Source organism: Equus przewalskii, chromosome 21 (assembly GCF_037783145.1).
Source record: "Equus przewalskii isolate Varuska chromosome 21, EquPr2, whole genome shotgun sequence".
Classification (NCBI taxonomy): Eukaryota; Metazoa; Chordata; class Mammalia; order Perissodactyla; family Equidae; genus Equus; species Equus przewalskii.
In genome coordinates this window covers 11,044,975-11,065,031 of record NC_091851.1, presented here as the reverse complement: position 1 = coordinate 11,065,031, position 20,057 = coordinate 11,044,975, and the positions used below count along the sequence as shown (strand labels likewise).

Here is a 20,057-nt window from a genome sequence, read left to right as displayed (position 1 = left end):
CCAGCCAGGCACCTGGTTCCTGCCTGCCTGCTGTAAACCACCACCAAATACCCTCCATGGGCGGCTGAGTCAGCGAAGGAACAGCAAAGAGCAAGCCCAAGAGTAGAGCGGTTTGCCAAGTCTGCACCTGCAAATGTTCAAATAAGCCCCAAATACAGCTGGAAGTGACCCATTTCCAGACAGATATGTACAGAATTGCAAATGCTGTCTTTAAGATGTGAAATGACGTGCTGCCGTTTATTTTCACGTACAACTAAAACATAGTGGAATACAGAATTAAGGAAGGCTTTGAGTCTCCTATGGGTCCACTTAACACTCCGCAGGCTGAGGCGGTGGGAGTATTTTTTAGACCCTAAATATGAAGCAGAGTGAAATGGCAATTTGAAGACATAATCAAGCATTTAAAATGCCTGATATCTTAAATTCCTATCTTCTATACTTGTTTTTTGTTAGAATGCTCCCTGATCTAGGCTGTCTCCTTCAAATTGTGTGCCATATGTGACATCTTTGGTAATTACAGCCTACTTTTTCCTAGTGACTTTGTTAATGTGCTGTGAAAGATTAGAAATTTTTGATTTTGCTGTGTGTGAATTACGTTGTGAATTAGTGAACTCTAGACTGAAGAACTTATCAAAAGTTGAAGAGACTGGAACTCAATATTTTAAGGTGGCTTGCCTCCAAATTTTTAGCTAGAAAGTTTCTAGGATAACTGTTTGCAAACAGATTTCAAAACTACATGGATTTTTGTATTTTCAGCACTGGGATTGAAAATTGTGTAAAAATTGTTCATAATGTCTTAGTATTAACATCAAACAATAATCAGTAATATCTTCATCATGCAAGATATTTTCACATTTGATCTTTGAATTTCTTTATCTGAAAGAACTATTCAATTTTTCTGAACGTGGAAGATGTTTATTTGAATCTCTTGCTTTAATCATGGAAGACGTAGTGCAGCGAACCCTGAGGCAAAGTCAACGCGTACTTGCTTGTTCTTCTTTCATGTGAATTAAGCTTCAAGGAAAGAATAAGCTGAAACTTTAAAAATGAATGAACAAACTACATAAATATGTGGCACAAATGTGAACCAAAAGGGAAGCAGCAGTTAAATTTAAGTTATTAAGCATTAAATGTAATAAAAGATTCACCTTATGAAAATTATGTGGGAGCCCAGAATGAAGAAGACCTAAGTCCTGTACCCCTATGCATCAAGTCACACAGCAGAGACATATATGGCTGTTTATTTTTCTGTACAACTGGAAATTAGTAGGATAATGAATTATGGGAGCATTTAAAATCATGTGGGTCAATTTAATATTCCACAGGCTGATTAGAAACAAAATCAAGAAAAACAAAAAGTGGAGTAGTCATAGGAGACCATAGGAAACAGTGATAGGAATCCTTGAAAAACAAAGAAGGCAAAATAATAAACAAAGACATAGAGGACATGAATAATGTCATTGTTGAGTTTAACTTAATGTTTATATATTGCATGCTGAACCTCAAAACATATTGCTTGTATACTTCATCTTTTTAAATAGTTACTAAATTTTCACAAAAATTACCCATGTATTATGCCACCAAAAAAAGCACTCATTAAATTTCAAAAAGTGGAATCTACAGAGGTCACATTCTTGAATCACAGGGAAACAAAACTAAGAATTAATAACAAAATTAGAAATAAATCCTTTTTTAAAAAATCACTTGGTTTTAAAGCCCTCTCCTAAGTGACTCTTGAATCAAAAAGAAAATGAAATTATAGTTATATCAGACATAGAAATTAACAATTATAGGAACACCATAGGATCCAGCTTGTTGTGCACGTGGAGGAAAAATATAGTCTTACTTTACGAAAGAAGAGATATTGAAGCTGGTACACTAAACAGCCAATGCAGTAAGAAATAAAAGGAAAGCAAAGATATTGAATTATTAAACATAAAAACAGAAACTTATGAGGTAGAGAAGAGTAATTTCTATTGGGCTGAGGCGTCTGTATTTTAATAAGTCACTAGAGGTGATTCTAATGAGCAGCCAGAGTTGACAACCGCTGAGCTAGCATAACCCTGATCCTGAAATTTTACAAACGAGCTTAATAAAAGGAAAATTATAAGGCAATGATACTTAGAAAAAAATTATATAAAAAATTGGCTTGCAAATCCAACAGTGTATTCAAATAACAGGATACCATGATCCAGTACTTCTATTCAGGGACTGTAAGGATAGTTAGTTCAACAATAAGACGATTTATAGAGCTGAAAGATTCAAGAAGAAAGCATATGATTATCTTGATAGATGTTGCTAAAGCATTTATAAAATTCAGTATTCATTCCTATAAAACTTGTAATAGAATAAAAATAAGAGATTCCTGAATGGAATAAAAAATATCTACTTCAAAGAGACTATACTACACTTTGTGATGAAACGCTAGAAGCTTTCACTTTAAAGTCAGGAAAAAGATCAAGATGTGTTTTTACCAGCATTTTTAATAACCTTTGGAAGTTCTACACAACATAGTTAATCATTCATTGTTCATTCTTTAAGTCAATAAATATTTATTGAATGACGACCTCATGACATAATAAGAAGTAAAAGTACAATAAGAGACACACTAACCATTATTTGCAGATAATCCGATTGTTCACTTCTCTGGTTTTCAAGCTATGATTTGTGAGGAGAAAAGGGGACCTCTGAAGGGGTTGTTTTTGGGGCCACGATAAAGATGAGGGGCAACTGAGTGGGAGGGGCAGAGTTTAGCCCACTTTTTTCCATTTCACATATTTAAATAATCAAACAGTATTAGGAAAAATAAACACTTAATAAAGAATTCAATAAACACCAATTTTTAAAATTCATATAGTAAAGTCAATAATCAACAAACAGATAAGAGGATATACTGGGGAAAATATTAATAAATATGAGCAAAAATAGCAAACACAGGGAATACACATTTTAAAAATGTGTAGAACCTATTTGAAGAAAACTATAAAACTTTTATAAAAGACTTAAAAGAAGACGAAAAAAACAGAGAGAAATACCATATTCTAGAAGGGAATGACTCAGTATCGTAATTCTATCAACACTTCCCCAAATGAATGTATAAATTGAACACAATCCTAATGACATTAATGGACAGGGTGAGGGATGGGTGGGTCTAAATCAAAAGTCTAGAGACAGACACAACTTGTCACACTCATTTGTATATAATAACAATATTTCAAATCACATCATCACTAGTGCTGTGATGGGTAGCTCTCATATAAGGTAATGTCAGATTCCTATCTCATACATTACATCTAGGTAAGTTACACTTAGGTGTATCAAGGCATTTGAGATTGAAATGTAAAAAATAAGAATAGCTACCACCAGAAATAACTACATAAATAAAATTGAAACCGAATGAATGACTGAATCGATGAATGAATGAGCAAAAGAACAGAATAAAACTACTGGGACAATTCAAATAGAAAATGCACTTGTGTGAGTTCCTTGGTAAGGGCCCTCCCAGGAATGTCAGACTGTAGCTCCTCTGACGTGAGCAATGCCTCCGTCTTAGTCTGTTTGGACTGCTAGAACAAAATACCACAGACTGAGTGGCTTATAAACCATAGAAGTTTATTTCTCACAGCTTTAGAGGCTGAAAGACTGAGATCAGGGTGCCAACATGGTTGGATGAGGGCCCCCATCCATGTTGCAACCTTCTCTGCTGTATCTTCATATGGTAGAAGGGACAGGCCAGCTCTCTGGGGCCTCTTTCATAAGGGCACTAATCCTATTCACGAGGGCTCTGTCCTCATGACCTAATCACCTCCCAAAGCCCCACCTCCTAATACCATCCCATGGGGAATTGGGTTTTCAGCATATGAATTTTGAGGCGACACAAACATTCAGACCTTAGTGGTCTCTTCTCTAGCTTGTCACTTATGATGACCTCTCAGTTCTATAATCCATAATCATCTCCAATCTTTTCCAGTGGAACTCACCTCCCCGGACAGAAGGGCCTCTTATGGGGGAGGGATCCATTTTAAATGACCTCCAGGCTGACTCCATGCAACACAAGCCACTCTGGTCCATGGAAAACAGGCGCTCCTCCTGTTAGAGGAGAGGCAGCTTGCTCCCAACCCAACCCCTAGCCACAACTGTTTGCCCTTCAGCTTTCTCAAGCCTGAGTCAGACAGCAGTCTACTGTGTCCTCATGCTCCGGGGAACCAGAGAAAGCACTCCCAGAAAGCTTAAGGGAAAAGATCCAACAAACTAAAACGTTTAAACTTCTGTGCACACAAACAATGTCAACACAGTTAAAAATAAAAGTATAAAATTAGAAAATGTTATTCTCAACATGCAAGACAAAATATTAATATTCTTAACATGTAAAGACTCTCACAAATCAAAAGGAAAAAGAACACCCGAATTTGAGAAGTGGGCCAAGATTTTGACAAAGTTCAAAACGTGCAAAACTGCACAGTCAGGATAGTGTGATGTTTCTCGACCTTTTTTTCATTATCACCCTCTCCCGTGATATCCACAGATATACTGTTCATCTGCTTATAGAGTACATGGACATCTGTACTTTGTACATAAATACAATAAGACATCCCCCTTCCAAGAATCAATTTTCAACCCTTTGGGGGCAGTTGAGAACTGTTGAGAATGCACTCGATAGCCGTTACCTTTGTGGGGAAGTGGATGGTGACCAGGATGTGGCACAAAGGGACTTCCTGGGTGCTGTTTATATTCTGTTTTTTTATCTACTGCAATTATATGTATGCGTTTTATGAAACTTTATATACATCTTTTGGAACTTCATAGAGCTCTATACTTACAATCTGTTTCCTTTCCTATATGTAAGTTTATATTTTAATGAAAATTTTACATTAAAAGGTAGATCCATTACACAAATGGGCAATTAAGTAAAAAGAAATATAAGTGGCCAATGAGCCTGTAGAAAATAGTCTTCCCCATTGATAACCAAAGAATGATTAAGACACAGATACACCATTTTTCACTTGATTGGCAAAAGTTAAAGAAAGTAATATCCTGTAGTTTCAAAGGGGTGAAGAAAAGGGCACCCTTATATATTGTTGATAGGGTAAATTGGAGGGAAATTTGAAAATGTATCAACAGCAAGCCATTGAACTCAGCAATCCCTTTTTGAGAAATTTTATCTTAAAAAATTTGAATAAGTGTTCAAAGATGTATGTTCAAGGATAATCATTGCAATGTCATTCATAATAGTAGAAATTGGAGAAATAAGTGAGTTTCCAGCAATAAGAAATTGATTAAATATACTTGGTAGATCTGTTTAACATAATATTATTGAGCCATTTGAAATTATAATGTAGTTACTCAGCACCACCTTTGAGAGCAAAGGCTCTGGGATTACGTTATGTGAGCTCAAATCCTAGTTCTTCCTTTCAACTAGCTAGAGGCTGAGATAAGCTATGTGCCTTCCTAGTCCTCAATTTTCTCCTCTGTAAAATGGAAAAGGCATTGTCGAGAATAAAACCAGTTATAGAACAGTTTGTATATCATGAATCCATTTTTAAAAATATTTTTTACATGAATATCTGCATCGATAAAGGTTGTTATATTTTATTTTATAGTATTTTCTAAATTTTTCACAATGATCTCATATTTCTTGGGTTAATTATTTTCTTAAAAGTCAACAGGAGCTTAAAATGAAGGCACAGTCTTATGAAAATAGTTCTGGTGCTTCCAGACAGTGCCACGGAATTAGACTGACCAGATTTTCCATTCTATTGGAGGGACCCTGCTGCAGGCCGTGTGGATTCTTTGGCTTAAACCAGTGGTTCTCAAACTTGAGCTCACATCAGAATCATCTGCAGGACTTGGAAAAACACAGGTTGTTGGCCCCACCTACAGAGTTTCTGATTCAGTAGGTGTGGAATAGGACCCTGGATTTTGCATTTCTAATGAGTTCCCAGGTGATGTTGATGCTGCTGCTCTGGGGATCACACTTTGGGAACCGTTGGACATGATCTAGCCTGGCTGACTTAGTCAAAAATTTTCTAAAACGCAATGGTCTTTTACTTGGTATGAAGTGAACATCACATACACCTGGGAGATGGAGTCTATTAATAAAAACGGGAAAGTAGGTGATATACACCCCAGAAAACCAGTGAAACAAGTTGATTTTGATCTGTGAGTGTATCCTGATGCAATTCCTAGTCCAGATTTCCAAATTCGGGGAGGTTTATACTCAGGCATGCTAGATAGAAGCTTTTGTTTCCTTTCTTCCTCCTCCCCTGCTTTTATTCTGTAATGGTGTGTAGCTTCTTTGTCTTTCTTTCCCTGAGTACTGAATGGTTAAGAGCGGACATGTAGTAACAGCATATTATTTGAATACATAGACTCTAGAAGCCCTTTGTGCTTCCATAGTTTCATCTAGCACTTGTAGTCAGAAGATCACTTCTAAGAAAACAAACTCATGGAACAACACAAGACTAATTCTGTGCCAATGAAAGCTCATCTCTACTTGGAGACTTTCCTTCCTTTGAGAAGGAAAACCTTGTGCTTGGTTCATCTCATCAGGGAAAGCTAAATAGCATGCATACTGAATAAACAGTCTAGGTGAGAACATTCATTCAAAGAATAATTGCAATTTCCAGATGTATCCTTCAAATATCTTCATCTTAAAGACATCAGAAAGGACAGGTTGACTTAGGAATCAATGCAACTGGATATAATAGGAAATCCTTTTCCATTCTCAAGTTTCAGATGTGATTTTCATGTTTGTTGTAATGTACAAATTTGCTGAAATTTCTATTTCTCAGTTTGAGAACATTGTCCTTAATCCTTAGTTTGTCTCTCTCTTTATCTTCCTGACAAGTTCTCTGCTATCATAATTCAAATTATCAAGGATCTTCTTGTGTATCTCTCTCATATTTGTAGCTAGATCCAAGAAATGTGCAGTCTTGTTAACCTGAGCTATTGGAAAAGGGGCTAGCCTGAATTTGCAAAACATCTAAATTAAAGCATATTTCAAATAAACATCAGCTTATGACCTTCAGCTTCCTATAGGTATGAGCAGTTTCTAGGAAATTGCTACCAAGTAGAGATCTTGCTTTCTTAAATAAAAAAAGCAAGTTTAATTAACACATTTTTATGCAAATATATGCTATAAACATGCTTTAAAGCAGTAGATTCCATTAGGCTGTAAACATCCCCATCCCAATTAGTTTTACCTTGTTAATTTACACAGAAAAACCTTTCTTCATAAACAGTGCCAGTTCCTCTCAGACCAAATTATTGTAAATTCTGATTTAATGAGATATCATTACATTTCTCTCAAACCTCTTTATTTTCCTTTAAGAGTATTTGTAAGGGAAGAGGGCCTCTCAGAGGAATTGTTTGGGAGTAGGAAAACAAAAGTGTATCTTGGTTTCTGAAAGTCTTGGCAATTTCTTGATACCTGTTAGAGTTCTGACAAGGTAATTGCCCTTCTCTTGGCTGTGATAGAAATTACAGCGTAGCAGATTTTGACTAGCAGGGATGTTTCTGCAAGTGTAGAATTTGTCCCTGTAGGCTCAACAAAGGCAGCAAGCATATCAATTCAAGAAGATATTCCCATCATTTTACCTAAGTATAATACTTGCTAGCAAGGTAACACCTGGGATGATTGAACAAAGTTGAAACTCATAGAATTTCAGAATATGTCGATCATCTACCACCTTCCCTTCATCTACACAAATACCATAAGATGAGACACATGAAGCCTAGGGATTTTTTAATGACCTGCCAATGTTCACGTAGTCAGTAGTTTGAGAAGTTAAGGCTAGACAGCAGTTCTGTGGAGTCCCACTGAAGAGCTCTTTGCACTACCTCATACTGTTCACAGCTAAAACCAGAGACTGTCTACATCAGGGGTCATCAAACTAACCCAGCTGACCCTGTTTTCATACTGTCCTCAAATTACAAATAGTTTTTACAGCTGAAAAAGTAAAAATAAGAATAATATTTTGTGACGTGAAATTATATGAAATTCAAATTTCAGTGTCCCTAAATAAAGTTTTGTTGGAACACAACCACACTCATTCTTTTGTGTATTGTCTGTGACTGTGTCTATTTTATAATGGCAGAGATGAATAGTTGCAACAGAGAGTATATAGTCTCTCTGGCCCTCTATAAAAAGTTTGTTGACATAGACAAGTACTTGTGGTCATAGCAACTTGGGAAGAAGAATCCTCTGGATTTAATAGGAATTGCCAGATTTCCAAATCCAGTGCCCATCAGCATACATCAAACTTTAGTCTCTTTTACTTCATTTAGACTAAAGCTCCTGTTACATCCAAATATACTAAGCATACAGATTAACTTTCAATGACATGGGCACCTGTATATATCCCTTAAAGCCACTGATATCAACTTGAGGAAGATCAAGGACATCATAAATGTCTACCCCTAACTTTCCACATTCAGGTGATTGTCTGTGGGAACAGGAGCATTTCAGATGGCAAAAGTACTACTTAACAGAAATGTAATACTTACCCATCTATTCTATACCCTCCTTACAATGCAAAAGAGTTAGATGGAGGTTTAATTGAAGTCACTTATCATCTTGGCACTTGTGTTTCTTCTAATACACAGGACATAACCTAAACGTGTGGCCTGACTTTTCACCAAGTGTTGGCTTGCAGCACTGAGAAGACTTGAGTTGCAGAGTCAAGGAATTTATCCAGGCTTCTCCTATTTTTCTTCTATCTATTTCATGTATCTTTCCTATTCCTTTAGGGCAAACGTGTGTTTATATTCTTTTGTACTCTACCCCAACCTGGACACCCTATGTGCTGTGTCATTTAGTTAGTCAAGAAGGAGTAGAATAAACTCTACAAATGAAGAGCTGGAACTGAAAGACTACACAGGAACCTATATGTTAATCTCCATGCATGCTACGTAGCAGAACCTACCCATTTTGTCATGCACCATTTCCAGGCTTAATTCTCTGTCATTTAATGGAAGTGAAATACAGAAAGAATAATGAAGTCAGAGAACTCAGTGTTGACAAGGTCCCTAGCGTTTAGTCTAACTTCCTTTTAAGAAATAGCATACCAAACCCAGAAAGTCTCAATAACTTTCCCAAGGTCACATAGCTATTAAATGAAAAGGCCATGTGAATCACAAACTCAGGTGTGCAGAGTGTTCAAGTTTTTGTTTCTTAACAAGTTAAAGTTAAATCAAATCCCTGATCTAGCTGTTCTACTTTTAGTCTGTGTTGGGGCTCCCATTCATCAAAACAGAGCAAAGGTTCTAGGGTATTATGCAGCTCCCAAACATCAGGGGTGTCTCCCCAGTCTTTGGTCCCCTGTTGAGAGACCCACTATTTCAGTGAACACAATCCCTATGGTCCAGCAGCCCAGGTGTCTCTGTCTCATGCTGGGGGCTGAGGAGAGCCTGGTGAGGATAGAAAGCCCAGTGTCTAGCATTCAAGCTACCCTCATGCACCTTGCAGCTGTCCCTAGGCAGCTACCACCAAGAGATGTACATGGATTGATTGACCCCAGTCTTGATCAAATCCCCCTCACCCTCTCTGCTTCCCAGATACTCTGATTTCTCTCTTTTGGGTACATCTAGTATAATCCCTTCAACTTGTGTAAGGTTTTTCCAAAGACAGAAAGGAAGCAATTTCCACTTTGGGCCCTATATCATGAATCTCTCTAGAAACAAAAGGCTAAATAGTGCCTGGCTACCCACCAGACTGGACACACATGGAATAAGGAAGAAAAGAGGGTATTCTAAGAGCTTTTGGGTGATGAGCTGAAAGGTAGAATCCTCTAGGTAGAAGAATTGATGCTGGTTTTAAGGCAAGATTCACCAGTTCAAGCAAAATGGCTCACATGTAGACTGATAGCCATGGGAACAACTGAATAGCCAGTTGAGCCAACTGGCAGCTTGCCATGATCCATGACAGCCTGCTTCTAGATCAGGTCTAAGGAACAACCCACAAACAGGATATTCTGGATGAGAAGTGACTACATCACAGTTTGGAAAATAATCTTCACATGTTCCACACAGAGAAATGGTGGTTGTGAAACAGGCTTGTTAATAACACCCATACTCTTTACAACTAATCAGCGTCAATATTAAGGCCAGCAATCTTTACGTTTTGCCTAAAGAGTATGAGCCAGTAGATATCAATAAAAATCCAGCAGAAGTATGTCGTCCATAAACATATTATTGGTACTATTTCCTGAATCAGGTTTTTATTGATAAAAAGACTAAGGAAAAGACTAAAGTCATAGAGAGAAACGGAAATAAAAATTATTGTGGATTTATTTGTACCTTTAGTTAGGACTATAACCATGCTCTCTTGGGATTAAAAAATACCCGTTTTTATACACCAAAGACAAAATGTTGAATCTAATTTCTAGAACTACTCAAGTACTCAGACCACCAACTGCAACTTGACATGACTCAGTCACCTCAATTCAATCAGGGTAGGGCCTGAATGTTTATAGAAAGCAAGCTGGTTAAGCTTCTAGTGACTGCTTTGTTTCCCTAAGGTCTTCCTAATTTTTATTTCTTGAATGTGAAGACGAGGAGGAAGAAAGCAGCACTCGATTAATACAAAGGAGTCATACTTTTATTATTCCTTAATGAACCCCACTCCACTCCAGACCAGCCAAGTCTAACTTTTAAAGTCATGGCTTCTTGAAGTAGAAAATGCCCAGCCATCCTGGGAATTTCTCAAATCTGTTTATGAAATTTGAACTATGAATGCTAAACAGTGAAATTCCATGATAATGTGGGTTGGGAGTAGAAACTGTTGTTTTCTACAAATGAAGGTAACTCCTAAATGCAAAACCACTCATAAACTCAACTGTGAGACATCTGGTCATAGAAATTGGTATATCTGAAAATTACTTTACTAACCACCTGACCACTGGAAATCCAGAAGAAGGCTGGTATCTGGAGACCTCATATGGATACCTGCACTTCCTCTCTTCTCCCTCTGTTTAAGCCAGGGCTAATAATAGAGACATCGTAGTGGGCAATTTTTCAGGATGTTCTTAGAGATACTCACTTCTCATTAGTTGATTGACTGTTTCATTGCTTATAACACATCCCATATTATCCTAAGGAGTTTTAGTGATGCAACTGTTATAGGTAAACCCATGTGATGACAGATTTAGGGAAGACGAAGGTGGAGGAAGACATAATAAAGATTCATCGTGAACTTCTACTCATGTACTTCTAGGTGACTAGGCCAGGAAACAGTCGTCCCCTGACCCTCTGGGCAGGAAAGGCTCATGGGGAAAGTTACCAAGTCAACAAAGTTTGGGCATCCTCCATCCTTGTTGGAGGCTTTCTTCAGGTATGAGTGTTTTCAAGCTGGTGGTCACTGCCTAGTCACCCTGTTGCCCTGGCATCACGTGGCTTCTTGACCTTCTTCCCTGTGCCCTGCCCTACTCTAGGCTCAGTCTTGGCTTCATTCTCTACCAAAAGACACCCTGCAACTCAACAACCTACTATGTGCCAGTACTGTGTTAGGCACTGTAGTTGTCAAGACGAACATCTCACATACAGTATCTGCACAGTGAGGTCTCATTCTGTGATAAAGAAGATTGTCCCATGAACATCCTCAGTTCAATTTAATAATGCTATAATCATTATGTGATGAAGCTTACGCGATCTCAGAAGAGGAAATGACCAGTTTTTCCTTGGGAAACTGAGAACAGCATCCAAGAAAAGATGTCATGTTAGGTGGATCTCAAAGAGTGAGTGGGAGCTGCAAGAAGACCATTCTTTGGAGGAAAGAGAGCTCCCAACATCAGAGAAGCCTAAAACAAGACCTCTCCCAAACTCTCCAGAAACTTCAAGGAGAGGTAGCCAGAGGCTTCTCAGGTGGTTAGCGGAAGAGCTGGAGCCAGAACCCAAGTTTCCTCATGCCCAGGCCAGTGGTCTTTTCATTACCTATTCTTGGGGCCATTGCCTCCGGGATGCGGTTCCTGTTGGGTAAAAACAAATCTGATAAATGATTGTGTGCCCATGTTTTATCTTTAAATTTCAGTTTCTCTTCTTACTCTACAATATATCTTTGATAATAAAAAGTCTCAAGTTATAATTTAAATTTTTAACTTTTTCCCCCAAATCTTGAATAAAATTGACTCTGCTAGAATACTTGTTTTACTATGGTTTCTGATCATTTGAGAGAGAAATAAATTCTGGTTTGAGAAGAAAGGCAACCAGGAATCTTCTGTTAAGCGTATCATCTAGAGCAGCAGTGTCCAATAAAAACATAATGGAAGATACACAAGTAATTTAAATTTTCCTGGTAGCCACATTTAAAAAAGTTAAAAAAATAAACTTAATCTCATAATACATTTTATTTGACCCAATATATCCAAAATATTATCATTTAAACATGTAATCAATATAAAAATATTAATGAGCTATTTTACATTATTTTTATTGCTGTACTAAGCCTTCAAAAAATGGCGTATATTTTCCCTTCCAGCACATCTCAGTTCAGACACTAAATTTTCATTGGTTAAAGTGAAATAAGTGGAATATAATCCTACCAAAATAATAAAGTTTAGAGGAAATACTTTACAGTGCTTCAGGTTTAAAATTTAAACTAACTAAAATTAAATAAAATTTAAAACTCAGTTCCTCTACTGCACTAAACACATGTAGCTAGTGGCTACCATATTGGACAGTGCACATCTAGAAGTTGGAGTGATAGCAAACAGGAAAATATGGGGTGCATTAATACCTGCTCTCAGTTAGGCACAAGGGCTTATGTACAAGAAGGAGTCAGAGAGGGAGCATATAAAACGTGGCAGAGTGGTAAAAGCTTGCAGATCTTTGGAGTTAGAGTAGATTATCTCTCTTGCTTTTTATCTGTGACCTCTGCAGTTCAGTTTTCTTATCTGTAAAGTAATAATACCTGCATTATTGGGATCATGAGATTAAGTGAGATAACCTAAATAGTAGGTTTTGAAATCTAGCACATTCCAAAGATTCCATAAATTATAACTAGATTTATTAGTATCTATGGAAGTCATGGAATCTGTTTGCATTTAGGTGTGGGGAACCTTTGAGGGGCTTATAATTTAACTAATTATCTGTGGGATGCAGGGTGAGAGGAAAGAGGAACTGTGGTATTTTTTGTCAATTTATTGCATTGTAAAATATTTATATAGAAAAGTGTACCCATCGTAGGTATACAGCTCGATGGATTTTCGCAAAGCAAACATACCCATGTAACCAGCAGCCAGACCTAGAAACAAAACATTTAGAGACTCTCAAAGCTCTCCTTATGCTCCCAGCAAAAGTAACCACTATCCTGACTTCTAACGCTATAGGTCAGTTTTGTTCGTTTGTAAATTTACAAACAGCCTGCATGAGTGTATAAGTGCCTTATTTCTTTCACTCAAACACATATTTGCGGATTTTTTTCATGTTGCTGTGTGGGGCAGTAGTTTGTCCTTGCTCATTACTGTGTTGAATTCTACTATATAAATACCCCCACAATGTATTTATCCATTCTACAGTAGATGGCCAATTGGGTTGTTTCTAGATTGGGGCCATAGCAAATATATCTGTTTTGCTCACTCTTCTACATGTCTTTTGGTGATGGGTATGGACTGGAATTTGAGTTTTCAGTCTTAGACTTTTGGAAAAGAGAAGACTCACTCATCCTATCATTTCATGTGCAGGGACCTTGGATAAGCATGCAGAGTTGGAGGACCTTGTGGCTAAGTTCCTGAATGTAGAAGCAGCTATGGTCTTTGGGATGGGATTTGCAACTAACTCCATGAATATCCCTGCACTAGTTGGAAAGGTAAGAATTTGCTGCCATAATTGTCTTCTTCCGTATTATTCCTGAGAATTATAACTCTGAGCAGGTCCTTGGTTAAACCAGTTTTTTGAATAAATATACCAGCTTAGTGCAGTAAATCTCTACATCATGATATTCTGTTTATAGAATCGCAGCCCTAGATGCGGGTCAAATTTCATCTTTGAAGACAGTTTAGCAAGATCAATTTTTAGGCTCCCAAGTCCTCACTTGCAGTCTAAAAAACACTTATTGAGCATTTATTTGGACAAAAAATTTTGCCTGTGTCATTCATTCAATTATTCATTCAATAAATCATTTATTGAGAATCTACTATATCTTCGTATGAGGCAAGATACCAGGCATTCAAAGATGAGAAAGGCCTGTGCCTTGTAAATTTATGTAGTTTATAGTCTAGTGGGGGAAACAACACACCGAATAAAATAGGATGACTACCACAGGAATATGTCATGGATGTCAATATAGTGGAGAATGAGAATCAGAAAACAAGAGCTTGAAATGTCCTGCAGACAAGACCCCTGCCTTCCAGAAGGAGTGCACCAAAACCATCTCAAATAATCCAGCCTGAGGTCAAAGATCCCCACTCAAAAATATATCAATTTTCCTGTCAAGCATCAATCCTTTAGAAAATGCTAGTTGGTGCTTAACCAAGATCTTAAATGACCTTCTCTGCTGAAAACGATGTGCAAATGATTAAAGATGTAATCCCTTAAAACAATCCCCATCTCCATTAGCTAATTGCTCTACTGGATTGTATCCGTATAGGCACCAGGTTAAACACTTGGCCTTTTAAAATTAAAGAGGATTTTAGGAATCTATGTTATATGACTTGAAGTGTCTTCCTGTTCCCACGTTTTTCCTTAATTTTATTTATCGGCTTGTGTTTTCTGTGCTTGTTTTCTGAGCAGGGATGCCTCATTTTAAGTGATGAGTTAAACCATGCATCTCTTGTGCTTGGGGCCCGACTCTCAGGTGCAACCATAAGGATCTTCAAACACAACAGTGAGTATCAGTGTATTTATTCAACCTGGACCTCTTGCCTCTAGAAGAAAGAAAAGATTATTGATGGGGCTTTGTCCTTGCTCTTCAAACTGGGAACTTAGCCTAAAAAAATACAATTATGTTTATGTTCACTACTGGCTTGTTAACCTCTGGTGACCCAGGACAAATGGTTGAAGTGAATTAAACACCCAGATTGCTAAGTGTAACCCAAACACATTAGTGTCACTGTTATTAGTGATCTTGCAATGCAGCCTCTGAAGACATGACTGATCTCTTAGGGCTGCCATTTAATTATCAGAAGTGTTATATCTCTTCCTTTTCTATAACTCTGCCTTGGGAAAGTTTGAAGACTTGGCTAAATTTTATATTATAGTCAGGTAAAAACTGATCTTCTCCTTAGCACAATGCCTCCTTTCACTGTCCCCACCCACCACATGCTTAGACACCCCCTACACAAACAAACTGTCTATTCAACTTTGTTGAAATGCCCTTTCAGGCTCCAAGTTGTATGGCTGGGTGATGAGGAGGAGGCAGAAGGCTATTTCTTCTTAGAGACTTGATGAAGTTTGAGGAAATACTTAGGAGGAGGTGGAAGTGGACACTTGAGTTCTCTCTTACGGCTCTCCGCCTGACTTGTTGCATCACCTTGTATAAATCCTTTAAGCTTTCTTGTACTCAGTTTTCTCATCTGTAAAATGAGGGTGTTGAACTATACGATGTGTAAGGATCCTCCTACTTCCGTTTCTGATTCTAATTCTTCATTACAGTCAACCAAACTCTCTCTTCTATGTGTGCCTATGTATACATGCACACACAACTGTTTTCTCTCTCTTCCTTCTCAGCACCTTTCTTTCCTTCTTTCTCTTCCCCTCTACTTTTCCCTGTTCCTCTTCCTTGGCACTCCCCTCTGTCCTCCAAGAAAATAACAAAGATTGAAGTGAGGAGAAGAAACCTGAGGGAGAACTGAGGAAGCATTGTTCCAGCTCTGGTATGTCCACCTCACAGAAATCTCAAATCAAAGAACAATTCTCCCATGGAAGAGGAAAGCAAATACATGGGAGCGTTCTAAAGGGAGCCTCCTTTTCCTACTTGTAGAGTTGTTCTAATGAACAACTCTCATTGAGTGGGGTGAGGTCTGGTTATGCCTTTACTGAACCACATTCAGCAACTGTGTGAAGATGAATACTCTGGAGCCAAGTTCAGGGCCAGGCCCTCTGGAAAAACCAGACTAGAGGTCTCTTAGACCTACAGCTCAAACACAACATCTAGTTAAATGTTAATTAAAAATATGTCGACTCCATTTCTTAATTTTGCATCAAACACTCAATATTGGCTAGTGTTTGATAAACCAAGTTAAATTCCTCCAGTTCTGTTTCATTTTTCATTGATTGTCACATCTAGGCTCAAATTATTTTGACAATGTTGGGAATTCATGTTTGGAGTAGCCATCTTTTAGGGGTTCAAGAAGTGAATTTATTAAGAGACCATGGAAAATGCCTTTGATATTAGCACAATTTTGCTATGCCCTCTTGATTCTTTGGCATGACAGGTTATTGGTGATCAAAGCATAAAGAAGATATTCAACAATTATTCAACTGTAATTTCATTTATAGATATGGTTAAACATGATAATCTCCCTCCCGGAAGGAGACATACTCAGGTTGTTATCTGTATGGAACAAATGGACTAGATCATTGTAAAGGTTAACCTCTCATTTCTCCACTTCCTTCTACTGAGGGCAGTGGTTCATGACTTTAGGTGTACAGTAGAAGGATCTAGGGAACATTTATGAAAGATCAATGACTAGACCCACATCCAGACCAACAGAATCCCAAATATCTGCCTTAGGGCCAAGGCAGCTGAACTTTTTCAGAACTCTCCATATGATTCTGATGCACAATGAGGGATCTAAGCCCTAGAATCTTATTTTTTAACCTCCTTTCGTCTAGGCTGACCCTGGATCTTGCCAGTGCGTCCTGGGATATATCACCAGACACACGTTGCCGTATTAACTATTTCACTCTTCCTCTCACCATGGCTAGCACTTTTTTACACTTTTGGCCTAAAAAATGCAGAGAAAGTATTCCAAGGCAAAATTTATTGAACATTGATTCAACACCTCTTCTAATTCAGGCATTACATTAGGCCTTTGAAGGACAATAAAAATGATAAGGTAATATTTTAGTTATATGAGAGCTAATAATCTAGCAAGAGATACAAATATGTACCAAAGTAACTTTATCGTGGTTTAAATTTAAAAAGGGCCATGGCAATATCAGGCAGTGGTTAAGGCTTTGGTCAATGTACCTTTTCACACCCATTAGAATAGCTAAAATCAAAAAGAGGACGACACCAAGTGTTGGCAAAGATATAAAGCAAATAGAACTCTTGACTATTTCTGGAGTGTAAAATCATGCAACTTCTCTGGCAAAGAAAAAACCACCTTGACAAAGTCTTAGAAAGCTAAACATACCCCTATACTATAATCTAGAAATTCCATACCTCGGAATTTCCAAGAGAAATGGAAGCATATGTCCACAAAAAGCTGCTCATAAGAATGTTCATAGCAACTTTATTCATAATAGCCAAAAACTGGAAACCACCCAAATATCTATCAACAGGAAAATGGAAAAACATTGTGTCTTTTTCATATAATAGAATATGACTCTATAATTTAAAAAAAGAATAAACTACTGATACACAAAACACAGATCACTCTCAAGAAAAATTATTTTTAATGAAATAAATCAGACACAAAACAGTACATAATGTAGGAGTTTGTTTATAGCAAATTAAAAAACAGACAAAACTAATCTATGGCAATAGAAATCATAACAATGCTTACCCCTTTTTTGTTGGGGAGGGAATTGGCAAAAAGAGGCATAAAGGAACTTTCTGGAGTAATAGAAATGTTTGATATTTTGATTGGGTTGATGCTTAAATTCCTATTAAAGTTCACTGATTGTACACTTAAAATCTGTACATTTCCTTTAAATAAGTTCCCCTAAAAATATAATTGTTACAACATGTATAAATTTAAAACAATTGATTTGGCATTTAAAAAAAAGTATAGGCTTTGACTCAAGCATTTGTAACCTTGTTTTATAGCTTATTAGCATGTCGTCCTGGGCAAATTACTTCACCTTCTAGGATCTCAATTTTCTTATTCCCAAATTGAGGATAATTATGATGCCTGATTCATAATATGTTGGAGGCAAATAAACTGCTTAGCACAATGCCTGGCAATGGAAATTACTGAATTGTTTGTGCATCCTGTGTTAATATGACTATTATTATCCTCATCATTGTCATCACCAGTGCTATTAAAGGGCAGTAGAAAACATCGTGGTGACCCAGAAGAATGCAGAGGTTACTTCACTTTGGGGATTGCATGAAATGGGTAGTATTTGCCATAGACTTTGAAAGATTAAGAGAATTTTAATCAGAGATGAAGGAAAGGATATTTCAAACAGAAGAATAATCTGGGGTGTGTAGAGGACAGCAAGACCTCCAGTGTGGACTGAATTTCGAGAAAAGCTTGAAAATGAAGGCCTTGGTCAGTTAATGTAGAGTTACTAAGATGTATATGCAAGCTAAGATGTATATACTCCAAGAAGCAACAAGAGGTACCTGGGCAGTTCTACTTCTTTCCACACTGTTCCCTGGATGAACTGGCTTTGCTCAAAGCATTTAGTAGCCCTCCCCTATGTCTACTGATGATGAAAATAGAGATACAAACTGTGAGTTAAATTAAAGCTTTGAACAGCATCGGATGAAAAAGACCATCTACGTATGGATTGTAAAGATTGGTTGTCCCCAAAGTGGTTCTCTTACACCTCCTCTAACCTGCATTTGTTACTGTTTGGAATTCAGCCCACATTCTACCATTCACTAGTCTTTCCTTGGAAGTTCTATAGAGATAGATAGATAGATAGACAGACAGACAGACAGACAGACAGATGTGCATACATGCCCAACTGGGAGACTAAGTAAAAGCTTTATTAACCACAATTCAAGATTCTCTACTCTCCACCTTAAGATGTTTAGGGTAGTGATTCTCCAAGATGGCCACCAATGATTCTCCCTCCCCTGGTATTTATGCTCTTGTATAGTTCCCTCCTGCATTGTCTCAGGATTGGTTTGTGATCAAAAGAATCCAGTAGAAGTGATGGTATGTCATTTTCAAGGTTATGTTTTAGAGACATGGCTTCTGCCTGTCCTTCTCTCTTGGATCATTTGTGAGGACACTTGGGCAGCCTGTGAAGAACTGGGGCCTCTTGCCAACAACCATATGAGTGGGCCTCACTCAAGCCTTCAGACGACTGTAGCTCCAGCCAACATCTTGACTGCACCCTTACAAGTTTCTTAAGCCAGAACGTCCGTCTAAGGCTCCCAAATTCTGACCTGCAGAATCTGCAGTTAATAAGTGTTTGTTGTTTTGGGGTAATTTGTTACATAGCAATAAATAATACAGCTTCTCTGGCCACCATTGCTGGGACAGAAGTTGTACACTCAAGCATAATTTTCTACTTCCTCCTCCCTTGAATCTAAAATGAATGACTAAGCAAACCCTGAGTCCTTTTACCCAACCACTTTACCCACCCAGTCGCTGGCAAAAAAAGCCAAAATGGGACAAGTTGGAGGACAAGATGTTCTTGAACTGCATGGAACAAGAAATGTGAGTGCACAAGTCAGGAAGTGAAATATGGTTTGGCTAGTGATTCTTGAGACACAGTTTCTCTTGGCCGACATGGCTAAGGAATAGCAGGCCCTGACCCACCCTGTTAGCAACACTTCTTTTGAGGGGAGTGGGGCAGGGGGTGGCTTGAAGTGATTCTTCTCCTACTGGTGAGGCTGAAATATGAAGAGAAGGCATAATCATTGCCTATGTTCCAGTCCCTCAGTTATCAAATCTACTGCTCTTATCCAGCAACATATGAAGTAGATCCCGACAACACGGACACATCAATGCTGATTATTTTCACATTTTTATTCAAATACAAATGTAAAATACAAATGACTTAGCAGAAACCATACAATGGGAAAACTTCTAAGCAGAGCCCTGTGAAACAATTTTATTTTAAATATTCTAATAAACTAATGCAGTTCAGTCACAGATTGAATCATTCCATTAGTTTCAACTGCTCAGTAATTGCTCCAGGGACACAGAGCAGTTCAACCTGTTTTGCCTGGTCCAGCCCATGCCACCCTATGCAGCTATTTTGTATCTTCCTCTTCA

General features: G+C 37.8%; 1 protein-coding gene across 2 annotated transcripts in view; it reads left to right on the top strand.

The window, feature by feature from the left end:
- The window catches only part of SPTLC3 (serine palmitoyltransferase long chain base subunit 3), a 148,306-nt gene that overhangs the window by 63,565 nt on the left and 64,684 nt on the right, over window positions 1-20,057 (top strand). For both annotated transcript variants that reach the window (XM_008518804.2, XM_008518805.2), the window contains exons 5-6: window positions 13,677-13,801; window positions 14,725-14,818. In XM_008518804.2, the coding sequence (XP_008517026.1) occupies window positions 13,677-13,801; window positions 14,725-14,818 (219 nt within the window). The remainder of the gene's footprint in view (window positions 1-13,676; window positions 13,802-14,724; window positions 14,819-20,057) is intronic.